At 42.0% G+C, this 25,357-nt stretch overlaps 1 protein-coding gene across 7 annotated transcripts in view; it reads left to right on the top strand.

Moving 5' to 3' along the window:
- PPP2R2B (protein phosphatase 2 regulatory subunit Bbeta) overlaps positions 1 to 25,357 on the top strand; it is a 514,293-nt gene that overhangs the window by 376,282 nt on the left and 112,654 nt on the right. For all 7 annotated transcript variants that reach the window (XM_043465073.1, XM_043465072.1, XM_043465074.1 and 4 more), the window contains 3 exons: positions 4,647 to 4,744; positions 7,939 to 8,104; positions 14,524 to 14,636. In XM_043465073.1, the coding sequence (XP_043321008.1) occupies positions 4,647 to 4,744; positions 7,939 to 8,104; positions 14,524 to 14,636 (377 nt within the window). The remainder of the gene's footprint in view (positions 1 to 4,646; positions 4,745 to 7,938; positions 8,105 to 14,523; positions 14,637 to 25,357) is intronic.

A 25,357-nucleotide genomic window follows, 5' to 3' on the forward strand; every position in this document is an offset into this window, starting at 1 on the left:
CTAAATTGTATTACACTATCATTTTAACCCCTGTGATGGAAGCTGAGAGGTCAGTGCTAGTGACATGGTCAGTAAGATCTTGTCCTATCAGAGGACTTGGGTTTAGGTCCTAAGTCTATACTGAGCATTGTTTCCTCAAAATAGTCACCCTGCTATTGAACTATGCAGCACCTAATAATTGTAGTCAGCCCTGGCATTGCATAGACTCCAGCCTAGCGTGGTACCAGGGGAGTCTAGGGCATGAGCAAGAGGATCAATCCTTCCTTCTCTTCAACTTCACAATCACATGCATATAAATGCCAAGTCAGTTTCTATTATTCAGGTAAATGGAAATTTTATGTGTCAACTTGTTAGTCTGGAACCTTTGAAGAATGGGGAGATTGATTTTAAAAATGAAAAACTGGATTCGAACAGTGCCTATTGAGCTAGAAATGGGGTTACCAGGCCACCGTCTTGTGGAAATTAAATCAGCACGAACAGATGTGGAGCAGGGCAGACGTCATACCTCCCAGGGCTTCCTTAACAAAAAATCATGTTAACTACACTTGACCTCCATAACTGCTTTTGGCTTCTGCTTTTTGTTTTTAGTCAAAAACACGCACTTCATTCACGTCTTTATAGAACAGAGAGAAAAATGCTCAAGTGTATAACTTTTTGCATAATAACGTGACTCGGCTGCGCCCTTAAGAAAATGAGTTGTGGTGAATACTTATCACTTAAAGGCAAAACGTCCTCTAATCAAACTTAAGAATTGAACTTTAGTTGAACTTGATGAATTGACTCCTGTGGACCAAGATTTCCCAAGGCATTATTGTCTCTGAGTTTGCTGGTTTATTGTTATTGCCATATCCTCTTTCTGTACTCAACCAAAGTCATGTTGTCTTGAGCAGTGTATGTTTTCTAATTTACACTGCTCTACCAAGAGCATGTTGCAAGTACAAGAGCTTTGTATCCAAAGTTTCCCTATCTTGAAATTGGAATGTGGGGTGATTCATGAGTTTTGCATCAATTATTAAACAGTCATAGATGAAGATACACAAAAGATGGATAGGGCAGTAAAATACTCTGGTTACACCTATTGGCTTAGCCATGATGAATGATTCAGGAAACATGAAAGTTCAAAACAGGTATTAACTTGAGTTGCCATGGCATATGTTCTGAAGGGAAGCAGACAATACCCAGGTATAAACAGCCTAGTATACAGACCAGCTCCCTGGCAGCGTTAAGAGCTAGGTCAGGACTTGGCAAAAGACTAAGGGATTTCAGCATCCTGCCATGCCAGTCAGTCTTTCTCTGACAAGTTTCTCGAGGGAGACATAGCACAATGATAACACTTGGAAAACAAAGGAGGCATTTATATACCTCCTTTATATATCAGGGGACAAGGCTGATAGCCAATAGTGCAGAGTTCTAATAACATTGCCTTGGACCACGTGGTTTAGACTTGGGTTTGAATCCCACCTGCATTTTGATGCAATTTGACCCATGTGCATCTTAGAGAGTAAAGATGTTTTCACAGAGTCCAGACAAAAAGACAAGATGCATGTCATCCTTGGGAGACTGAGTTTTGTTTCCCTTGGAGTGACATTTGCTTAGAAACTGAGCCAGAGACCAACCTTGGGAAAAGTTACTTACCTCTTTCGCTTCCAGTCAATACTCAGCGTCACCAAAAGGGAAGACTCATCTCAGTTCAATACACTGGCCCCAGAACCCATGTAGAACTCTGACGTCTGTGTTCATGTTGCTGCTGAGAGGAAGGGCTTCAGATGCCCTCACGCAGAATCCTGGGGCTTCCCTGGTGGTTCAGTGGGTAAAGAATCCACCTGCAATGCAGGAGACATGGGTTCGATTCCTGGTTTGGGAAACCCCCCTGGAGAAGGAATATGGCAACCCACTCCAGTATTGCCTAGACAATCCCATGGACAGAGGAGCCTGGTGGGCTACAGTCCGTGGGGTTGAAAAGAGTCGGACACAACTGAGGTGACTTAGCACACACACACATACACGCAAGCAGAATCTCAGCCTTAAAGACACGAGCATGGCACTGTTAACTCCCAAGCCTGGGCTCCCCATCACCCTCTCATTGCTCCCTGCTCCTCTTTCCCTCCAGGAGGTGTCTGGCTCATTTTTTAGTGCTTGACAGAAGCCTGGAAGTGAAAAGAAACAGCCATGTCTGCCTTAGCTTCTCCCCAAAGCCAGGAAGCTGAGTGAATAACCTCATTGCTAGCCACTCACTGAAAAGCCAGAGCAGTAACTAATGTGAGAAGTGTCTCCTAGCACTCGAGTGTTTCTCAACCAGGGCATTCTGAGGCAACTGGAAACATTAAACAGGCTTCTTGTCCCCTCTGTACATGAGAGTGCTTTGCTAAGACACGCAAACTCTAACAGGAAAGTGGTCGATCATTCACTCGAGGTGACTGGCTTCCCAGCCTTGCTGGGCTCACCTGCTCCCCCTTGGGCTCTTCTTCTAAAAACGGGTCTTCTAAACTTACATCAGGAACTGAATAGCCATGCAGCTTATTTTGTGTTTCCTTAAGGTAGTGTTCATTTGGAGGGCTCTTCTCGAGTGAATGGATGGGATGTCCAGTTGAGATTGTCAATAAGGAATGGAGTGGCTTTTTCTGGAAGGAGCACTCTAGAGACTAGAAGTCAGAAGCGGGTGACCCACAAACCATTTTAGTCTGATAGACAGGATTATATATATTTTTTTAATGTCATTGCACTCAGAAAAAATCATTGGTTGCCAATCTGTAAAACTGAAGAGGTTTTCATGTAAAGCTCTGGGTTTCCAGCTTCTTTAAAAAAATATGACATCCCTTATTCATGGAATCTAAAAAGAAATGATGTAAGTGAACTTATTTACAAAACAGAAACAGCTTAACTGACTTAGAGAGCAAACTTATGGTTACCAAGGGAAGAAAATGAGGGGAAGGGATGTTAGGGAGTTTGGGATGGACATGTACACACTGCTGTATTTTAAATGGATAACCAATAAAGACCTGCTGTGTAGGACAAGGGACTCTGCCCAGTGCTGTGTGGCAGCCTGGATGCCAAGGGAGTTTGGGGGAGAATGGATCTGTGTATATGTGTGACTGACTGCCTTTGCTGGGCACCTGAAACTCTCCCAACATTGTTAAACAACTATACTCCAATAGAAAATAAAAAGCTTTTTTAAAAAATCAGAATATCTGGCAACACAGGTAATATTTCATAGTCCCAGTTGGCTTGAGCCGAGTAGCCACTTGTCTTTTAAGAGGAGACGCAAGCTTCCTACCTCACCTGATTTCCTTCACTCCCCATTCCCTCCTGGCCCTGTAGGATTTGAACCTGCTACCACTGGGGTCAGTCATCTAAGACACCGGAACAGAAATCATGAATTATTCTTTTAAATGCGCCTGGCTTGAAAGTGATTATAGGTTATGCCTTATTCTTTTTTCTTCTGCACAAAGAATGACCATTTAAAACATTTTCATGTATGGAAAAGGACAGTTAGAAGCAAAGTGGAGAATTTCACACTACTTACCTGAATCAATCGGGCATATAAAGAAAATCCTGAAATGATGATATTAAAGTAAGATTTGAGATTTGAATTATTCAGGGGTAATTGCCTTAGTTTTCCAGCTCACTGTTTCCCCTTCGCTTTCCTTACATGGACACAATCTTCAGAATGTACCTCTGTCAAAGGCCACAGTCATAATTCCCCCACCTCATTTTTTATTTTTTTTTTTAACTCATTTGCACTCTCGGTAGTGATTGTTGGAGCCCTGTGGGGGAATAATTGCAGAGGAATTAACCTCTGACATTTTTCTAAAAATAGCCCTAATAAATCCAATCATAGGTAATTTACCTGTCCGTGTTCCTCCAGGGATAACCAGTATTGAAGAAAGGCTTGGCAGGCTGGCATTCCTTCAGCAATTAACTGTGATCTGAGTTCCTGGCGCCTGTGTATTTTCTCTGTTTAGAGATACACAGTACAAATTTCCCTCTCCCCTCTGACCTCGTGAGCCTATTTTCTCAGCACCTTTCTCCTTGAGTTGCAGTAAAGCTCTGCTCTTCCAGAAGGGTGTGATGGGCTTACCAGAAAAGGGGGAGCATTTCCAGGGTTCCTCCTTGAATTTCCAACTCCTGGAGTTTCCCTGATGGTTCCTTTGAGTTGTGTCCCTTCATTTTCCATGTCTGAGCTTCAAGCATCTCAGTCCTGCTCATCAGCCTTCAGTCCTCATTTAGATTCCACAACTGAACCCCATTTGGGGAAGTTTCTTGGTGTAGAAGAAAGGGGGATGCAGAAGGCCATGGGTGGGAAAAGAGTCTGTGGTTGGTAGAAATTATCAAAGAAAATTGCCGTCTCCCAGAGCCATAAGAAAATTCGTTTTCTATTGCCCAAAACAAAAGAATCTGAATGTGCTTTTTCCTTTTGTTCTCTCCAGTTGTTCCTAGAGACCACAGTTCTGTGTGGGCATCTAGGAAATTTACTTCCCCAAGTGCCACTAGAAGTGGCACTTCAAATACAGGACATAAAATCCTTGTAAATTCCACTGCAGAGACAAAGCCCTAAGCCCTTAAATGCTCAGAAAAGTACGTCTATTATCTATCGTTTGAAAGTAAGTGTGCAGTTACTTAAATTGCCTTTGTCTTCTTCTTTTCAGCTGACATTATCTCTACGGTAGAATTCAACCACACGGGAGAATTACTAGCGACAGGGGACAAGGGGGGTCGGGTTGTAATATTTCAACGAGAGCAGGAGGTAAGTGGCAGTGAATGCAAAATGCCCATTTTCTCTTCTTTTTAAAGGAGGCCTCCCACTGTTTCTTAATCCTCATGTGTCGCCCTTAACCTTGCTGCTTGGCTTGCAAACTAAAAACTGCCAAAAAGTCATTAACATCAACAGTTGCACAGGCTCACAAAAGCACCTTGAATTAGAGCCTTTTCTGGACAAAGTCTTCCTTTCCAATCCTGGGTACTGCACATTCAAAACGACCTCATTTCTCTGGATCTGCAAAATGCCACAGATGCTTGTAGAGTGTAACACCTCCTTTCTCAGTGGGGTTAACTCTCTTGAATTTAGAAATTCAGGGACTCCTAACAGAATACCTGGGATAAAAGATACAGCCTTTCCCCAACAGATGTGAAAAGGATAACTTGGGTCAGAAAAGAAAATGTAGCTCCCTCTACCAAAGCGAGTGAAATCCCGGAAAATGACATCTGAGCAAAGAACATGGTTCACACTTTACTATGCACGTGCATGCTAAGTCACTTCAGTCGTGTCCAACTCTTTGTGACCCCATGGACTGTAGCCTACCATGCTTCTCTGTCCATGGGATTCTCCAGGCAAGAATACTGGAGTGGGTTGCCATGCCCTCCTCCAGGGGATCTTCCTGACCCAGGGATCAAACCCACATCTCTTACGTCTCCTGCCTTGGCGGGTGGGTTCTTTACCACTAGCACTGCCTGGGAAGGCCACAGTTTACTATGGATGACATGAAGTTCCCTGCAGCTGAATCCTCTATGCTTTCCAAGCAGGAGTCATTAACTCCCAGTGAATCTCGAAAAGCCCATTTCTTCCTGAGACTTGGGTTCCACTAGGAATAGCTTCTCTTTTTCATATAAATTGAGTTTTTTTGGGGTGTCTGCTTCTGCTCCATCAGAACAGAATTATGGCCCAATTTGATTTCCTTGGCCTCCCCTGGCAGGGTCCTGAAGCCTACAGCAGGCCAGTCTGTGTTCAAGTGACTCTCCCATCTGCTACTGCCTGCCTCGGAGATTCACCCAGTGTGGCGTAGCGGGAGGCCCCCCGTGTGGGAGGGAGGCTTCACAAGAGACTTCCCTAGCAATTTAAAGCCTGCTTTGTGCCTCAAAGCCATTTGTGTTCCATCTCCCCTCCAAAAAGGGAAGTCTCATTTAGAGGTGATATATTTGGTAATTGCACATTATTTGCAATTAATTTCTATAAGGGCATGGTAATCCCTCAGGGTTCTGTATGAATTCAAGTGTTCAGCATTAATTCAGGCACCCAGCCTATTCCATTGGCCCTGGAAACACGAAAATGTGGTTGGCAAGTAGAAACTAATAGCTCTTCGTGACCTGGAATTTTTCCTGCTTTTCCGGAGCTGCCTACTGCTAATTGGTCTGGCACATACTCCACACACTTGACAGTCTGATTTGGATGGTAGCAAATCAAGGATCTTAAAAATTTATTGTTCAGGTGGACTAGCTCTTTCTGCAGTAAACAGGACAGGAGCAAATATGTCAGCCTCTAAAGTCCTTTTAAAATTGATTTTTAAACCTTCTTCAATTTTTTTTAATCCAATTAGGTTCCTAGTAATGATAAAGAGAAACCAGAGGAGCTGTTTAGCATAAATTACCCAAGGCAGCATGTTGCCAGTAATATTCCATTCTGTGTTTCCCATTAGCTATTTATAGGTTTCACCTATTTTAATTTACTGAAATATTTGGGAAGCCTGATTCATTAGTAGAATGGAGGGGGACACATTTTCCAAAGGCAGGTGGTTTTGTTCAATAAGGAAAAAATGTTGAGAATAACATGCAGTTCACTGTTGAGTTTTGTGGCAAGGCTTGGGGTTGAATGAACGCTGAGCTTGAGAAACACAGACATGTGGCAACATCTAAGTCAGATCTCCTCTCAGCTCCTGTGGGTGACTCCTGTGTTTGAATGCTCAAGTGACACCATCCTGGAGAATTTGCTCAAAGAACCTCAATGCCCTCACGAGTACATTTAACATCAGTACCATCACCTGGCAGTAAATTGAGGCTTGGGTTTGAATGTCCAGTATCCACCCAGAAATAGTTTGTTTTTTTTTTAATTTAAACCTTTAATTAAGAGTCATGCATCTATGACAAATGCCTAATAAGACCTGGATTTGAATTTGTGCACATAGTTTTCCCAAGCCTGACTCTTGAGACTCTTGGTCACAAGATCCTAAAATGCAAACCTCCCCTCCATCTTTCCCTTCTTCCCTTTCTCTCTCACACCCTCTTTTCCTCCTGTCCATCTTTCTTCTTTCTCTTGTCCCTTTCTCCACAGCCCCCCTTCATGATCTGTTCTCTCATTATTTATTCAGTTCCTGCTGTGTGCACTTTGCATAATCGATGCTAAGGGAAAGCCAGTGTAAAGTTTCTTAGTTCTCCCAATGATCTGCATGTCTTCTCTGCCCTCATGTCTGTTTTGTTACTCATGATGGGAAAAGGAGAGGGAGAGATCTGATCCTAATAAGCTGTGTGTCATTTTAATGTCTCTGAGCCTATTTGGTCCATTTCCCTGCCCTGGGAACCTCTCAGAGATTCTGTGAAGATCTGATGAGTTAAAAAAGGCCAGTGAGGGGTGCAGATGCTACAGTTCTGTGTTCTTCGTAAAGGATTGATATGCATCTATATGGACTTCAGCATTGGATGACTCACTCCTAAGGGTGTCCAAGACATCCACTAAGACACAGAAAATATTAGAACATCTATTGATTTTAAAATCATGTTGTTGGGACTTGCCTGGTGGTCCACTGGTTAAGACTCCATGCTTCCATTGCAGGGGGTGTGAGTTCGATTCCCAGCCTAGGAAGTTCTGCATGCCATGTGGCATAGTCACCTAAAAAAAAACTCATGTCCTACTTCAACTTCTATTTCTACATATATTTTATGATGTACACCCTATGCCCATGCAGCAGTTTATGTATATAATTTATAAATAAAAATATGTAAATATTGGAGGTGCCAGTGTTTACCACCAGGGGTGCACAATCAAATGGCATGAGGCCACGGAGCTGAAGAGGAACCTGTGGTCAGCATAGTCCTGCCCTCAGCCCACTCGGACACGGTCTGCCCATCCCACCTCTCATGATCCTGCTCAAAAATAGAAGGAACTGGTGAATTTTCAGTTGGCTTATATGATTTAATCTTTGGTGTATGTGTTTTTTTCCCTTCCTACAGAGTAAAAATCAGGTTCATCGTAGGGGTGAATACAATGTTTACAGCACATTCCAGAGCCATGAACCCGAGTTCGATTACCTGAAAAGTTTAGAAATAGAAGAAAAAATCAATAAAATAAGATGGCTCCCTCAGCAGAATGCAGCCTACTTCCTTCTGTCTACTAATGGTAGGTGAAGGTGACTTACCTCGTTTGGCGTTTTCAGAGATATAGTCAGCAAACCATGTATTTTAATCTCTCTTAGCCGCCATTTTCCTTTTTACCTTGCAGGCTGTTGAAAAACTTAGAAACCATACTTGCAAGATGCCTAGCAGAATGCCTGACTGAGAATAGAAACTCAGTAAATTGTACTTACTCTTTTTAAAAAAATAACAAATTTATGACTGAATTCTGTGAGACTTGTTATCTGTAGTTTTTGACAAATGCAGATTATTTCCAGGTGTTTTTGGAATGTGACTTCCTGTCTTAAGATTCGCTGAATGTTATTCTGGGAACACATTTCAGGAAACAAAACATGCCGTCCCTATATATTTGGCACACTCAATAGAAGTTATTAATCCCTGAATATATTTGGGGGTTTGGAAAGCAGATGTCTTTGACACAAGCAAGCTCCTTACTAGGAACATAGGTCAAGAAGACAGGAAGGAAAGTAGAGAAAGTGAAAGTCACTCAGTTGTGTTCAACTCTTTGAGACTCTGTGGACTATAGTCTGCCAGACTCCTCTGTCCATGGAATTCTCCAGGCAAGTATATTGGGGTTGGTAGCCACTCCCTTCTCCAAGGAATCTTCCCAACCCAGGGACATCATCAAAAAATGGATCAAGTAATGATTTCTTCTCTTTCTCCCTCCGTACTTTTCTTACATCATTTATTGGTTTGGGGGGCGGAATTGATATAAATGGATCAGAGAGAGAGGATGTTAGGGGTTGCATAGAGAACTTGATTCTATACTAATCTTTAAGCCTCTATACAGTGGAATTACCAACTCTAAAGGTTTTTAATACTCTACTTGAAAGAAGCCATCTATGCTCAAAATAATTCAGGATAAAATCAAATACAAAAGGGTGCTAATTGAATAGCATAACAATTAAGAGGCTTAGTACACACAAATTAAACACCCTCTGCCAAACAAATAAGCTGGAAAGAGACTTATTTCATCATCCTCTGTGTGAGTCTTTGAGGAGTATACATTTAAGTATAAATCAAGAAACATTGGGTTTGCTTTTTGCCTATCTCCAGCATTTATTAAGAAAGGGTAATGCTCATATGTCAAGATAAAACAAAATGCAGACTGTATATATACAATGATCAAACCTGTATTAGCATTTTTGAAGACTGAAATGAAGCACACTGAAAGATTTATTGTAAGTATCCTTATGCATTATGAGTGACTTGTCAATTTGTTACTTTTATTGTTTTCGTTTTCTAAGTTCTTACAATTTTTATTTTAATATCATGATAAAAGAGGGAAAGTTTTTAATGTATATGAACCCCCCAAATCCCTCAAATGTAAAAGCCAGTGTATAAATCTATAAAGTAATGGTTCTGAAGTAGCCAGCATAGCGTTATTCAAGCATAGCTTATCTCAACATGACCAGATTTCCACTCATCTGTTTCTCCAGATTCCAAGTAATTTAATTCTTTCTCATAACTGTATTTATTGTTTTGTTTACATTTTTGTGTTAGTTGTTCAGTTGTGTCCGACTCTTTGGGACCCCATGGACTGTAGCCCGCCAGGCTCCTCTGTCCGTGGGATTCTCCAGGCAGAAATACTGGAGTGGGTTGTCATTCCCTTCTCCAGGAGATCTTTTGATCTTGATATTCCATAAGTGAATTTGTTTCAAGTTCTTCTCTCTCAGTTTCAAGTTTTACTCAAAGGCTCAACAGACTCAACACAACTTAGAATGGAAGAAACTTCTGATGATTTTGACTTAATTACTTCAGGCAGAGAAAAAGTATCTGATTATCTTCTCTAGGCTAGCTTTGTATTATGAAATTTAGCCTATTGATTATTATAATAAAAGTCAAAGACATATTAACTACTTTGTGGGGGGATGGGGAAGAAACCAGTGAAATGCAATGAAGATTAATTATATAGCATAATGTTCTGTTAATTGAGTTTTTAAATAGGTTTTTGATTAACAAGGATATTATCTTCCCATTTGGGATGCTATTTCATATGCCACCAGCATCTTAAAATGATTCTTAGAAGACAAATCCCCATGCTCATATGTGATTTTCTTTTTTATACTAATATTAAGGTTGAGAATTCCCCTTAAGGCAAATAGGTTAACATGCAAAAATTAATGGAAGACAATCGGAATTACTGTACAAAAGAGACAATGAAGATAGATGATAAGATTGTGTTTAAAGATGCCACAAGTAATGATAAACTACTCAGAGAGCCAGCTGAAAGGAAGAAAAAGCCATTACTCATGGTATCAGCCACATGTTTCTCAGACTTTTTTATCCACAAAGCTTCAAGATACTGAGTCAAGAAAAATTGTGATAATAAAGTCAAGAATGACTCCAGGCATCCTAACCATGGGGAATCGAATTGAATTCACCATCAATTATCTTTTAAAAAAAATTGTGCTTATCTCATTATAGCTGGGTACAGTTTTTAATCTTCTGCTAGAATACAGTCCCAGCTTTACAGTTTTTAATGAAAAATAAAACCAACATTCAGTTGTGAAGCTAGACCTTAAAATTATTCACCAGCTGAAGACGCATTACTTTACTTAGATGTCTACTTCTATCATAATACCTATGATCAGGTGAAAAGGTATACTTAATTTGTTTTTCATGCTATGAGAGTAGTAATTGTTCATTGTAAAAAATTTAGAAAATTCAGAGAAGCAGAGTGAAGATACGGAAAGTATTCCTATCCAAAGAGAACCGCTGTTAATGGTTTTTTAAAAGGAATAGAAAAGTGACTTGGATAAATCTGTTTCTTACCCAAAATGAGACATATTCTATAACTTTGCAACCAGATTTTTAATTTAATAATATAATAGTAACAGGAATATCTTTGTAATTGTGAAATATTTCTCCTAAAATACTGTAACATTTTCAATGACTGCATAGTATTCCATTGTATGACTTCTGTAGTTTATTAATGTCTCCCATTTCTAGATCTTTAACTAATTCTCATTTATACATTAAGTGGAGATAGATGTTGGTATAAATAGATAAATGATTGGGGGAAAGGCATAGTATAAGCTATGTATAGTATGTTACATTTATTAAAAGCAGTTATATAATTCCACATCCAATATAATATAAGGATATACACAAAATTTTCATAATAGTTGTCTTTGTCTAGTGGAATTGAGAAAGTTTTATTTTATTTTTTTACTTTTATATTCATTTTCATCTTCTACAATTATATGTACCAGTTTTACAATAAAATGAGAAATATAAATCTATGTATGTGATATTATTATAGGTTTTGTACCCCTCTTCAAAAAATGCATAGAAAAAATACTGCAGACTGTAACTGTATTATTAACTGTACTGTAAACTGTTAATAATGGTGGTCCTGGACTGGAGGGATTTTAAGAATTTTTATTCTTTATGTTTTACCTCTAATTTTTCTCTTTTTTGGAATAGTAATTTATCATTCATAATAAGAAAAATATGAGAATTGTCTTGCCATTAGGATGGAATACATTCCAAAGCCAAGCAATAGGAAATAATTGGTACTAAAATTCACTGATTTGGGTTCTTCTGAGCTCTAGTAGCTAATCTACTCTGATCTCTGATTAGTAGTTAATCAAGTGACTATATAAATATGGCCCAAGTTCATTTTCCCACCTTAAAAAGCAGGTCATTATGCAGTCTGTATTCAGACCAGAAGAGCTTTGCTAGAAAGTTCTAAATTCAACACAGCATCTAGGAGAGGCTTCTTTGCCTTCTGTCCTCGTACAAGCCGGGCTGAAAGCACAGATCTTACCCTTAGCAGACTCGACAGGAGTGCCAGCAGACACAGCCTGTGTGATGCCCACATGTTAGGAAGCGGGGGCCCTTCTCTGTTAGAACAGCCAGATGACGGCAGGAAGGCCACCTCACCGCGTGGCTGGCGCTCTTCAGACTGCTGAGGACGGGGCACTCACAGAGGAGAGATGGGGAAGGGGGTGGGAGCGGACAAACTGGGGAATCCTTGCACAGGCAGGTGGAGGGGTGGCTCTCGTCCCCTGACAGCCTTGCAGGAAGGAAATAGGATGTGCTTATGTCGTCACGGGTGCTGCCCATGCTGTCAGAGCAGCGTCTTATTACTGCAGAGTAGGTGCCCAGCTTCCTCTTACCAACAGCACCGCCATCTGTGAACCATGACTAGAAACCCTACCCTGGGTTAAACTCTCTACATGCAGTCTTCCACTTAACCCGCAAAGAGTCCCATGAGAAAGACATCTGCTTTCCCCAATTTACAAATAAAAAGACTGAGGCATAGAGAAGTTAAGTATCTCTGTCTGTAAGACTGGAATATTAGGGACATACTTATACTAAAAAAATGACTCCTATTTCTGCAATTCAAATTGAGCTGGCCGTTCTGTACCCCTCTTCCTGCCCTATCTGCTACCCTCATTTGGGTGTCACCCCAAGACCAGTCAGGCACCTACCGCATGGGGACCCCAGCCCCCGGCCGCATGGGGGCTGGAGTTGGGATGGGGATGTGGTCCAGGGTTGTCTGCTTTCAAAGCCACCCTGTGCAGGCACGGAGCAAGACACAGAGGAGGCAGCGGGGTCCCTGCCGTCCGGGAGAAGAATGAGAATGGACAGTGAACACAGGATCCAAGAAGAAAGGCCTGCGAAGGCATGCCATCACAGGCGTGATCTATTTGACCCAAATATGTTTCCTTAAAAAATGGATTAACATATGCACACTACTATATATTAAGTGGGTAACAAACAAGGACCTACTATACAGCACAGGAAACTATACTCAACATTTTGTAATAACCTGTGAGGGAAGAGAATCTGTAAAAGAATATATATATATATAACTAAAGCACTGTGCTATACACCTGAAACTAACACAACATTGTAAGTCAACTCTACTTTAAAAAAAAACAAACATAGAATGGAAGGCCTGCAAACGGGGCATGCCACCTCCAGCTCCCCTGAGACCCCAGCCCTTTCACTCGTTCCCCTGGCACTGACTACCTCCCATGAGCATTCGAGTCCTCACCTCTGTTTTATCTGCTACAGAGAATGACAGGGGTCAGGAAGTGGTGTAAAGTCCTGGGACAGTATAAAGGTGAGAAAAGTCTTTTCCAGCAGGGGACTCAGAAGAGAGCCTGAAAGGGGAAAGCGTTCAGATGAATCTCCTTCTCGTGTTACTTCCCTGAGTACTGCCAGCAAGAGGCACTGTATAAATGAGATGCATTCATTCATCTACCCCATATTTATTGAACATCCAAGATGGTTGGATGGCATCACCAACTCAATGGACATGAGTTTGAGCAAACTCCGGGAGATGGTGAAGGACAGGGAAGCCTGGCGTGCTGCAGTCCATGGGGTTGTAGAGTCAGACACAACTGAGCAACTGAACAACAACCTTTGCAGGTGCTTGAAGGTGTAGTTAGGAACACGACAGACTGAATCCCTGTCTTCGATGATTTTATGTTCTAGCAAGGAAGGCAGGATAACTAAGTTGCTAGGTAATTAAATGTACTCTGAAGAAAAATAAAGCAGGAAGAGGGGATGGAGAATGGTGAGGGAAACATCTTTCTGTAGGTTAATTAGGAAAGGCTCTGCTGAAGTTGGGACATAAACAGAGAGAGTAAAGTGAAGGAAAAAGTCTTGTGAAAAGAGGGTAAAGGGCTTTCCTGGCAGAAGGCACAGCTAGTGCAAAATGTGGGAGTAGGGTTAGCCCATACAAGGAGCTGTAAGGAAGCCAGATGGCAGAAACATGAGAGGTGGCAGCGAGTAGGGTAGACAGTGAAACCATAAAACATGAGGACCTAGGGGTGCGGTCATGGGGGGCCTTTTGGGTCAGGCTAGGGACAGTGTTTGGAGAAGGCAATGGAAACCCACTCCAGTACTCTTGCCTGGAAAATCCCATGGATGGAGGAGCCTGGTGGGCTGCCGTCTATGGGGTTGCAGTGTCAGACACAACTGAAGCGACTTAGCAGCAGCAGGGACAGTGTTAGCGAGGGAGGATGCAAGCATTGGACCTACATCTCAGGGTTATTGTGAACATTGAATAAATTCTCCATGGCAAGTGTGAACATGGTTACATCGTTAATTTTGTACATGTTGTGGCCACTCTTGAATAAGGTTCAGGGCATATTTTTATTGAATTAACCCAATTAATATGTAAGCTATAGCTTTAACAGTCCATTCTAACGGAAGCCGTTTCTCTCAGCACAATAAATGGTTTTGTTTGGAAGCATGAACTCTGCCCTCAAAGACCTTGAGATGTGCACACTTAGTCCTTGACATGAGCCAGCTTCCATAGCAGTCCCGTCCATTGACCTCCTCTTTTCCCTGCCCCACCACCCCCACCTCCATCCTGCAAAAGAAAATAAATAAATAAACTTCTTTACGAGCTTACTCTCACTGTCATTGTGGTTTCCTCCACAGATAAAACTGTGAAGCTGTGGAAAGTCAGCGAGCGTGATAAGAGGCCAGAAGGCTACAATCTGAAAGATGAGGAGGGCCGGCTGCGAGATCCTGCCACCATCACCACCTTGCGGGTGAGCACAGCCGTCTTTCAGTTTCCCTGGCAACCAGGGTCCGGGGAAGTTTGGCCGCACACTGGCTGCTATTGAGGGTTACAGCTCTCAGCTGTGAGGGAGGGAGATCAGACAGAAACCCAGGCTCCCTGAGTCTCTGGTGGCAGATGGAAGAGCAAGAAGGCACCAAACTGTGATGACTATAAGTCCACGCATTTCCTTTTGTCACCAAGCACTTGCCCACAGGACCGCTATACATTAGTGTGTTCCTAGCCTCAGTCTGTTTGCATCATCAAAAGCGTCTTGAGCATCTTCAAGGTACGGGGCTAGGATGACTCATATGGGAAGTTGGAATCTTGTGAAGCAGAATATGAACTTTTAAATCGAACAGGCACAGGCCTGGGTTCAAATTCTGTCACTTACATAGTCACGTTCCTTTTTCATTTTTTGTTTCACTTTTATTGGAGTATAATTGATTTACAATGTTGTGTTAGCTTCAAGTGTTCAGCAAAGTGAATCTGTTCTACATATATCCTTTCTTTTTTTAGATTCTTTGCTCATATAGTCCATTGCAGAGTATTAAGTAGCATTTCCTGTCACATTCTCTTTTTGAATTTCAGTCATGCAAGTTATTTTTAGTTTCTCTGTAAAACAGTGAACCTAGTACCTTACTGTGCGTGGACTTCTAAAGCTAAAATGCAGTATGGATGGAAAGCCCTTACTCCATGGCTGGTACTCTAGAAATGATCTCTACTCTTAGTCTAAGTAGCTTCCTCCCTGCCATTCAGATGTGCACAGTCTGGAAAGAAAAGAGGATGTGTAGGACTAACATGTAAATGTTTATAACACTACATCAGTTCAGTTCAGTCGCTCAGTCGTGTCCGACTCTTTGTGACCCCATGAATCGCAGCACGCCAGGCCTGCTTGTCCATCACCAACTCCCGGAGCCTGCCCAAACTCATGTCCATTGAGTCAGTGATGCCATCCAGCCATCTCATCCTGTGTTGTCCCCTTCTCCTCCTGCCCCCAATCCCTCCCAGCATCAGGGTCTTTTCCAGTGAGTCAACTCTTCGCATGAGGTGACCAAAGTATTGGAGTTTCAGCCTCAGCGTCAGTCCTTCCAATGAACACCCAGGACTGATCTCCTTTAGGATGGACTGGTTGGATCTCTTGCAGTCCAAGGGAACTCTCGAGTCTTCTCCAACACCACAGTTCAAAAGCATCAATTTTTCGGTGCTCAGCTTTCTTCACAGTCCAACTCTCACATCCATACATGACCACTGGAAAAACCATAGCCTTGACTAGACAGACCTTTGTTGGCAAAGTAATATTTCTGCTTTTTAATATGCTGTCTAGGTTGGTCATAACTTTCCTTCCAAGGAGTAAGCGTCTTCTAATTTCCTGGCTGCAGTCCCCATCTGCAGTGATATAGAGTGAGATAAATGCAGTGAGAGTCAGAGCTGCGGTTTGATCAAAGGAGGAAGAGCTTATGTTTGGTTCTGGGAGACCAGGATAGGTCTGGCAGGGAAATGGTGTTAGAAACGGATTTCTAAAAGCTGACTTTTAAAGGATGGCCCTCTGCATAAAGAGTAAAATGATTTAGGACTGAGTGATGACTTTAGTTTTGGAGTGCTCAATGTGAATGGTAAAGCAGGCAGGTTTTGAGACCAGCTCTGGCTCCAGGCAACTTCCAGAATTGGGTAAAATATGTGCTTTCAGCTGCCAGCAGCTGTACTAAAGACCAAAACCTAGGAAAAGAGATGCAGAAGTTGTTGTTGTTGTTTAGTAGCTAATTTGTGTCCAACTCTTTTTGCAACTCCATGGACTGTAGACCGCCAGGCTCCTCTGTCCATGGAATTTTTCAGACAAGAATACTGGAGTGGGTTGCCATTCCCTTCTCCAGGGGATCTTCCCAACCCAAGGGTCAAAGCCTCTGTGACCTCCATCGGCAGGCAGATTCTTTACCACTGAACCACCTAGAAAGCCCAGACACGGAAGTACTTGTGGGAAAAAGAGGTTGTTTTCCTACGTTTAGAGACAGATGTGGGACCTGAATGATCACTGAGTTCCATGATTATCTAGCTTGTTGGTTTGTTCATTCATTCATTCACTTGCTCATCTGTTATTCAGCAGATGCTTTTTGAGCACAGACTCTTTGCTGGCTATAGATCTGGCCTGTTGCATGTGTATGCAGTAGTAACTGATACCTGCTCTTCTATTGAACTTCTTATGGGCCAACAAACATTGGTGGCTGTTTCCTCCTGTCTGCCTGTGCCTTCAACATGGAGAATGGCCATGGACATCCACCTTATCAGAGAGGGTCAGTGCTGTAACTGCTTAGAGGTTTTGGAGACCCGAAGGCATAGTAGTGAAGAGTATGAACACTGAGTCAGTCTGTCCTGGGATAGAATTCTGGCTCCACTCCTCTCTGGCTGGGGCCTTGGACACATCACTTAAGCACCTCGTGCTTGCCATATCGTATCTGCACAACAGGGTTGAGGGATGGTCACTACTTCCTGGGATTGTTGTGAGGATTCAGTATTGATGGTTTAGTATTACTCTCATCAGCAGCATTTTCATGGCTCTTATTACCCCCTAGTGATAGTAGGTTGTCTACATGTTTGAGAAAATTCCTATTTTCCTTTTCATATAATTTTTCTACTATTGTCTTCACTGCTTAAGGTATTGACTGATGTCTACTAAGTGGCAAGCACAGTGCTGCTGATACAGAAAGAGTAAGACAGTATTTCATCCCTCAGGACTTTGCAATCCTATGGGAGAAATGGATCAGGGGGCCACTGGGGAGTTTATAACGTGAACTTCTGCCCAGATGTTACCTTGCCCTTGTTCGCTTTGTGGATGGAATTTCTCAGGTGCCACCTCCAGGCTGCACTATGAATTCCAGTTATCCATGCATCCAGTGTGATTTCATACATCTGTTTAGCCTCTAGGAGAATGCCATTCCCGTGATGAAGAGGAGAGACTGACTCTGTAAATTTCACTAGCACAGAGATTGTCCCCCGAATGATGCAGTGATATTATAAAGTGGACTTGTACATATCAAACATGGAAGGAGACCCTGACAGGTGGCTGGGACTTAGAAAACCCCAGTTCTGGTTCTTGTGTCTTATTAACTATCTGTGGGCCAGTGAACTACCTTGGGCCAATGAATCACATTTCTTCTCTCCACACTTAGTTTCTAAGCTACTGAACAGAGGACTGCACAATGGCGATGGTCCTGCAACCATGGGGGCCAGTTATAAATGCAGATTCCCAGGACTCAGTCCCAGTGATCCTCTGCAGCAAGTTGAGGGGTCCAGAGGGATCAGTATTTTTGTCATGAGCCCCTGGTGATTGAGACAAAGAGATCTGTTATCCCTGGACTTTTAGCAACTCTAAGGCTCTTCCAGGCTTTAGTTTTTTATGAGCCTCTGTTACTTTTCGATCATCTCAACAGTTAATATACCAACTCACAAAATGCATTCGCTATCATATTGTAAAATTCTCGCCTACCTTCCTAGGCTTTTAAGTATCCTCATTTCAGTGTAAACATCCACACTCCAGCGTTCTTTCAGTGCAAACACTGAAAAGGCCAGCCTTCTTTCTCTCTGATTCCAGTGGTACAAGAAGAAACACCAGGCAACCCTGAAAACCATTGTTTCAGAACAGTGACTCCAAGCAGAGAATAAGCTGATGTGATATTAATCAGACCGTAATTTACTAACATGCTCTGCTCTTGAAATTTGCATTGCCAGCAATTGTGGCTTTTTTTTCCCCTTCCCTGTCCTGTGATTACCTCTCATTCACTTTCATAGTTTCCAGTTCTACGTGGATTTTGAGAGTAAGAATATTTAATAATACCCGACAGCTAATTAATCCTCACTGAGTAATGAACCTGCTATGTTTCAGTTCTGGGAGGCTCAGCTTTTCAAAGTATGAGTGTGGTTATTTTTTTTTCCTTTTTTCATGCAAGATAACCTTTCAAATCCACTCACTCATTACCCACAGAGACTATGAGAAGCACTTCTATGAACCCTGTATCTCCTACTAAGTATTATAACATTCAAAGTAATAATCATGATGAGAGTTTAATAATAACACCTTATAAGCTGTAAAATACCATTTTTATCACAAATTGTTTACTTACCTAATTCCCTGATTCATCTTGAGACCAGTCAGCGAGGAAGGCAGGACTGGTATTTGGCAGGTAGAGATGCTGGGAGCTAGTATTTATTGTGCACTGACTGTATGCCATGTTGCACACTGCATCTCATTGGCTACTTCGTGAGGTACAGTTCACTGTTCAATTCTGTTGAACCTGTGAGCTTCACAGAGTTTCAGTAAGATGTCCAAGACCAGGCAAGGCTAAGCATCAAACCCTGATCTACAGGGCCCTGAACCCTTCAACATGATGCTGCCTCAGAGAGGGAAAATGACTTACCCAGTGTCTGTCACCTGGGTACTTCCAAGCTGGGACTAAAGATCAGGAGCTATGACTCTTCCACGTGGACACGGACATTGGACATTGGGCCTTTAAATGGTTTTCTTAATAATTAGTGCTGTTATCATGTATATGTGTCTCTCTCTGCCTTTCTCCTCTCTCATCCACACATGCACACACATTTCCAGACCTCTGACCTCACCCTGAGGTCTTACATAGTTCTACTTAGCAAGAGTCTCCATGCCCTTCTTTTCAACTTCCCAAAGCCCACAGCTAGGAGGCCCTTTCTTGGCAACAGAAACTCACAGTTGAAGTAATTTAATTAGCCCAGGAGGGGAGCTGTGTGGTGAGAAATCACACTTAGCGCATGTGTCCATGCAGAATGAACCTGGAGTTATTATTTCCCTCATTAGGCTCGGCTGCTGAGGAAACTCAGGCCAGGTGGAAATGTGCTTTTGAACCAGTTATGATACAAATATTGAGTCTGGAAGGTGTGGGCTCCCAACCTGTGAGTTGCCATAACCAGCCCCCCTGTAAAATGAAGGGGATGTAATGAACTCAGACTTTCTAATGGATATTCCTTGTAGCTAATAATAATAATAATAGCCACGTTTATTGAGTGCTTACTATGGGCCAGATGCTGGATTGTATATCCTTGTATCATCTTGTCCTAACAGTCACTCTCTCAGTAGGTTCTTTTACCCTTTCTGGATCATTCAAAGCCTCACTCCCTCATTTCTCTGCTCAAGTGCCACATTCTCAGAGAAACTGTCCTAGAATTCTGTAGGGAAAACAGCACACTCACATCTTCCCATTCACTCTCGGTATCCTTACCCTGCCCCTTTTTTCTTTGTTTCTTCTTATAATCCTCTCTTATTGTGAATATTATAATATTACGTTAACTTCTGGAGGCTGGGTAGTTTGGATAAGCACAGTAGCACTGAAGTTCTTGTAGCCTATGCGAAGGTTTCAGTGTTGAGCCCTAGGAGGCAGGCAGGAGATCCATGGGTGTGGGAATACTACTTCAAGAAGTAAGGGGTAAAACAACAAGGTCCTACTATATAGCACAGGGAGCTGTACTCAGTACCCTCTGAAAAACCATAATGGGAAAGAATACCAAAACAATGTATCCGTAAGTATAACTGAATCATCTGTGGCACAGCAGAAGCCAACACACTGTAAATTAGCTGTGCATCAACAAAAATAGACAAGTGCCTTAATAGAATAAGTTTTTTCAAAAAGGAGTCCGCAGTGCATAATCTTTTTGAATTATAGTTTTGTATGGCTATATGGCCAGGACTGGGATTGCTGAATCATATAGCATCTCGATTTTCAGTTTTGTAAGGAACCTCCATTCTCTCTTCCATAGGTTGCTGTACCAATTTACATTCCCACCAAAACCACTGCCACTTTAGTCTTAGCTTTTTTCCTGGCCAGATGTATCACTCGTCCACTGTTGGCCTCCACTCCCACTTCCCTAAAAGGGAGTCTCCATGAAAGCAGGAACCACGCGTCTTCTCTCCTGTAGCTCAGGCACATCCTGGGTACTCAGTAAATGTTTACTCAAGATCTCAAGGATAGAAAGTGGTGGCGCTGGGATTTGAACCTAGTCCATCTGACCCCAAATCTGATGCTTTTCATTATGATTCCCTACAGCTGCATCCTAAGAAAATACTAATTCATGGTTTCAGAGCAGGGGGATTTCATTATTTGGGACTCTTACAATTCTTTGGCAAAGCTTTCTTAATGTATGAGCTACATTTTGGGGGAAGTGGAGGGCAAGGCTGATGGCTGCAAAGGCTTTTCTGCCAAAAGCTGAGCACACAATACATGCGCTATTTTTTAGAGTAAAGGTTAAATTATATCATGTTTTTACACACGTGCCTTCTGCTCGTGACTAGTTCTGTGAGTTCAGGATGCACACATTCTTTAATTTTTTATTGAATATAGCTAATTTACAATGTTGTGTTAATTACTGCTGAACAACCAAGTGATTCAGTTATATATACGTTCTTTTTTCTATATTCTTTCCCATTATGGTTTATCATAGGATATTGATATAGTTCTCTGTGCTATACAGTAGGACCTTGCTCTTTATCCATTCCACATATAAAAGCGTACATCTGCTAACCCACCTCCCACTGCACCTGTTCCCCAAACCTCCACCCTTGGCAACCACCAATCTCTTCTCTACGTCATTTCTTTTTCATAGGTAGGTTCATATGTGTCATATTTTAGATGCTATATGTAAATGATATCATGTGGTATTTGTCTTTCTCTTTCTGATTTACTTCACATAGTCTCTAGATACATCCATATTGCTGCAAATGGCATTATTTTGTTCTTTTTTATGACTAATATTCCACTCCATCCATACCTCATATAAATGGAGTCAAACAATATTTGTCTGCACTTAGTGTATATTGAAATGCATTTTTAAGGTTAACTTAATATTTGTCCTGCAGACTGTACCTGCTTTTTCCCCTGTGCTAAACAGTAGGTTCTCATTACTTATCTCTTTTATACATAGTATATGCATGTTGATCCCAATCTTCTAATTTCTCTCTCTCCTTCCCACCAAATGTCCATATGTTTGTTCTCTGTGTCTGTGTCTCTATTTCTATTGCAAATAGGTTTATCTGTACTAGGTTTTTCTAGATTCCAATATATGTGTTAATACACAATATTTATTTTTCTCTTTCTGACTTACTTCACTCTATATAACATTCTCTAGGCCCCTCCATGGCTCTGCAGATGACACAATTTATTCCTTTTTATGGCTGAGTAACATTCCATTGTATGTAAGTGTGTGTGTGTGTGTGTGCGTGTGTGTGTGTGTGTACCATTGTGTGTATATGTTATATTCCATTGTGGATATGCTGCTGCTGCTAAGTCACTTCAATCGTGTCCAACTCTGTGCAGCCCTATAGACGGCAGCCCTCTGTCCCTGTGATTCTCCAGGCAAGAACACTGGGGTGGGTTGCCATTTCCTTCTCCAATGCATGCATGCTAAGTCACCTCAGTCGTGTCCGACTCTGTGCAACCCTATGGACAGCGGCCCACCAGGCTCCTCTGTCCACAGGATTCTCTAGGCAAGAGTACTGGAATGGGTTGCCATTTCCTTCTCTGCATTGTGTATATACATATACATATATATCTTCTTTATTCATTCCTCTGTTGATGGATACTTAGGTTGCTTCCATGCCCTGGCTATTATAAATAGTGCTTCAATGAACACTGGGGTGCATGTGTCTTTTGAATTATGGTTTTCTCCAGGTATATGCCCAGGCATGGGCTTGCTGGGTCATATGGTAGTTCTATTTTTAGTTTTCTACTGGACCTCCATACTGTTTTTCATAGATTTGTATCAATTTATATTCCCACCAACAGTGTAAGAGGGTTCTCTTTCTCCACCCCCTCTTCAGCATTTATTATTTGTAGATATTTTGATGATGGCCATTCTGACCTATGTGGGATAGTACCTCATTATAGCTGTGATTTTCATTTCTCTAATAATTAGAGACGTTGAGCATCTTTTTATGTGCCTATTGGCCATCTGTATTTCTTCTTCAGAGAAATGTCTTATTTCGGTCTTCTGCCCATTTTTGGATTGGGTTGTTTGGTTTTTTGTTGTTGAGCTGTATCAGCTATTTGCATATTTTGGAAATTAAGCCATGGTCAGTTCCATCATTTGCAGATATTTTTTCCCTTTCTGTAAGTTTGTCTTTTTCTTTTGTTTATGGTTTCCTTTTCTATACAAAAGCTTGTATATATAAGCTGAATTTGGTCCCTTCTGTTTATTTTTGTTTTTGTTGCCTTGACAGACTGACCTCAGAAAACACTGGTATGATTTATGCCAAAGATGCCAAAGAATGTTTTGCCTGTGATCTCTTCTAGGAGTTTTATGGCATCATGTCTTTGAGCCATTTTGAGTTTATTTTTGTGTGTGGCAAGGGGGTGTATTCTAACTTTATTGATTTATATGCTGCTGTCCAGCTTTCCCTATACCACTTGCTAAAGAAAGGACACACACATTTATGTGACTTTCCTGGACTAACATTTTCCACCTGAAATGACCTTGATGTTTGCACATCCCATTGGTAGCAGTTTAGACACCCTCCTAGCCATAGTTTAAGGCACCATGGCAAATAGGCATGGGCATTCACCAGCTCTGAATTCTGAATCTTCAGGATTATTGCTAATAGTTCATGGGATTTGACAGGTTGGCTAAACACACTTTTTTCCCAAAAGTGATCATTTTGGTGAAGCAGCTAGTTAAACTGCCTGGTCTGCTTTTTAGGGAAATGATTAAACAAACCACTGGTTTAAGTTTACTGATAAAAGCAGCTGCATTGATTCAGCCTTTCTAGTGATAGACTCTGCATTGAGCAGTTTTATGTATTTTTTATAGTTTGTTCATCATCACAGTTCTGTGGCTTATTCATCATGCCCATTTTATAGATGTGTAAACAGGAGATCAGGGAGATACGCATCGGGCTCATAGATGATAAGTGGCAAAGCCCAGAATAGAGCCCAGGTCTGTCTGATCCCATAGCTCCTGCCCAATCACCATCATACAGAGCTATTTATTGCATTGGTCCTTGATCTAGACGACAGTGAGAATAATAAGATCGACACGTAGAACTTTTCAATTTGTTATCCTATTTATTGAGTGCCTACTATGCACCAGGCACTGTATGAAGTACATACTACAAAGTGGGTCTTACAAAGTTGAGTGAAACACACTCTCTGTCATCCAGGGGGCAAGGAGGGGAGCATTACAAATGGCTACAACCTGAAATCAATTCAAGCAGTGGATTTCAAAGCACAGTGCCCCTCAGTCACTTGTATACACATTTTAGAACATGGTCACTGGCCTCATCACTAGGAATTCTGGTTACAAAGGTCTGAGTCGTACCCAATGTCGTTACTAACCAGCTCCCTCCTAGAAACCACCCCCAGGGGATTCTGATACAGGTGATCCCTGGGTCAGACTTTGAGAAACACCAAATCAGGTAAGCACCCAGACAAAGCACAGACGATCACTATGGTCGTTCAGAGGAAGAACAGAAAGAGAGAGGGGTAAGACTAGGAAAGAGTTTGCAGGATGCATCTTTCATTCTGGGCAGTGGGCAGGGGGTGGGGGGAAACGGTAATCATTTAATGCTCCAAGGATCTTGGGAGTCAAGCAGGACATGCACTGTTAGTCCCCTGTTTCTGATAACCTGGACATGATTATCTCCACAAGAAAAGAGGAAGGACTGAGGCTCTGGGAGGCAGAACTGAGGATCAGATGCATTCTGTCTAGACACAACCTCTTGCTGCCCGTGTGATAACTGTGGTGACACTCACTCTGGGAGAATGGGTAACCCCAGGCCCATGGTGGGGCAAATTATTGGTTGAGGCAGGATCACCATCAGTGCCTTAGGTTTTCATTTTGGGCTTACACTTTGACAACAGAGGCCTCTTAGGACACAGATACAGTCTTCCCCTACCCATTTTTAATTTTTCTAGACTTCACTTTGTGGTTTGTTGCTGCTCTGGGGGCTTGGGAGCCAATCCTTTTACAGTTTCAGCTTTCCCTTCCTTATATTTGTTGCAAGTAACAATGAAGTGTTTAGCTACTGCAGTGCACAATCAATCAAGGCTGTTCCATATTCACAGGCTCACAATGGCACCCGGACGGCCCCTGGATTAGATTAACTTTGTGAATGTGTCACTCTGGGGTGGGTAATTTCTCAACCTCCACTCATCCCCCCTCCTGTCTCCGCGGGGGGATATTGCGATCCCCCATTGATTGACTGCCCTGCAAGTGGATGCTGGCATGTGATGTGTGTAGCTCAGCGGGATGCACATACTCTGTGTTTATGAAAATAAATAATCATTTCTGTTATCGTTATTGATTGCCATCATTATCTGATTCTGTCGGTCTGTATCATGGGGTTTCAGTTATGGGATCAGAAAGCACTCCACAGGAATCTCAAACACTACCCTCCCCACCAAGCCTTGGTATTTTGACACGTTCTGCCTTTTGGGGGTGATGGTTGTAGATGTCCCTGTCCTGTTCTTTGCCTAATATTCAGTGAGACAAAGGAACTACTTCCATTGAAATAACAATAAGAGCAGCAGGCACTTGTTAGCATTTCCTCTCTTCCAGAGATGCCCCTTTGGCTACTTTAATCTTCAAGGTAAACCTGTAATGTAAGTACTAAAATGGGCTTCCCAAGAGTCGAGGGGGAGGGGGAGGAAAAATAAATAAATAAATAAAATGGGCTTCCCAGGTAGCTCACATCTGCCTGCA

Source organism: Cervus canadensis, chromosome 4 (assembly GCF_019320065.1).
Source record: "Cervus canadensis isolate Bull #8, Minnesota chromosome 4, ASM1932006v1, whole genome shotgun sequence".
NCBI lineage: Eukaryota > Metazoa > Chordata > Mammalia > Artiodactyla > Cervidae > Cervus > Cervus canadensis.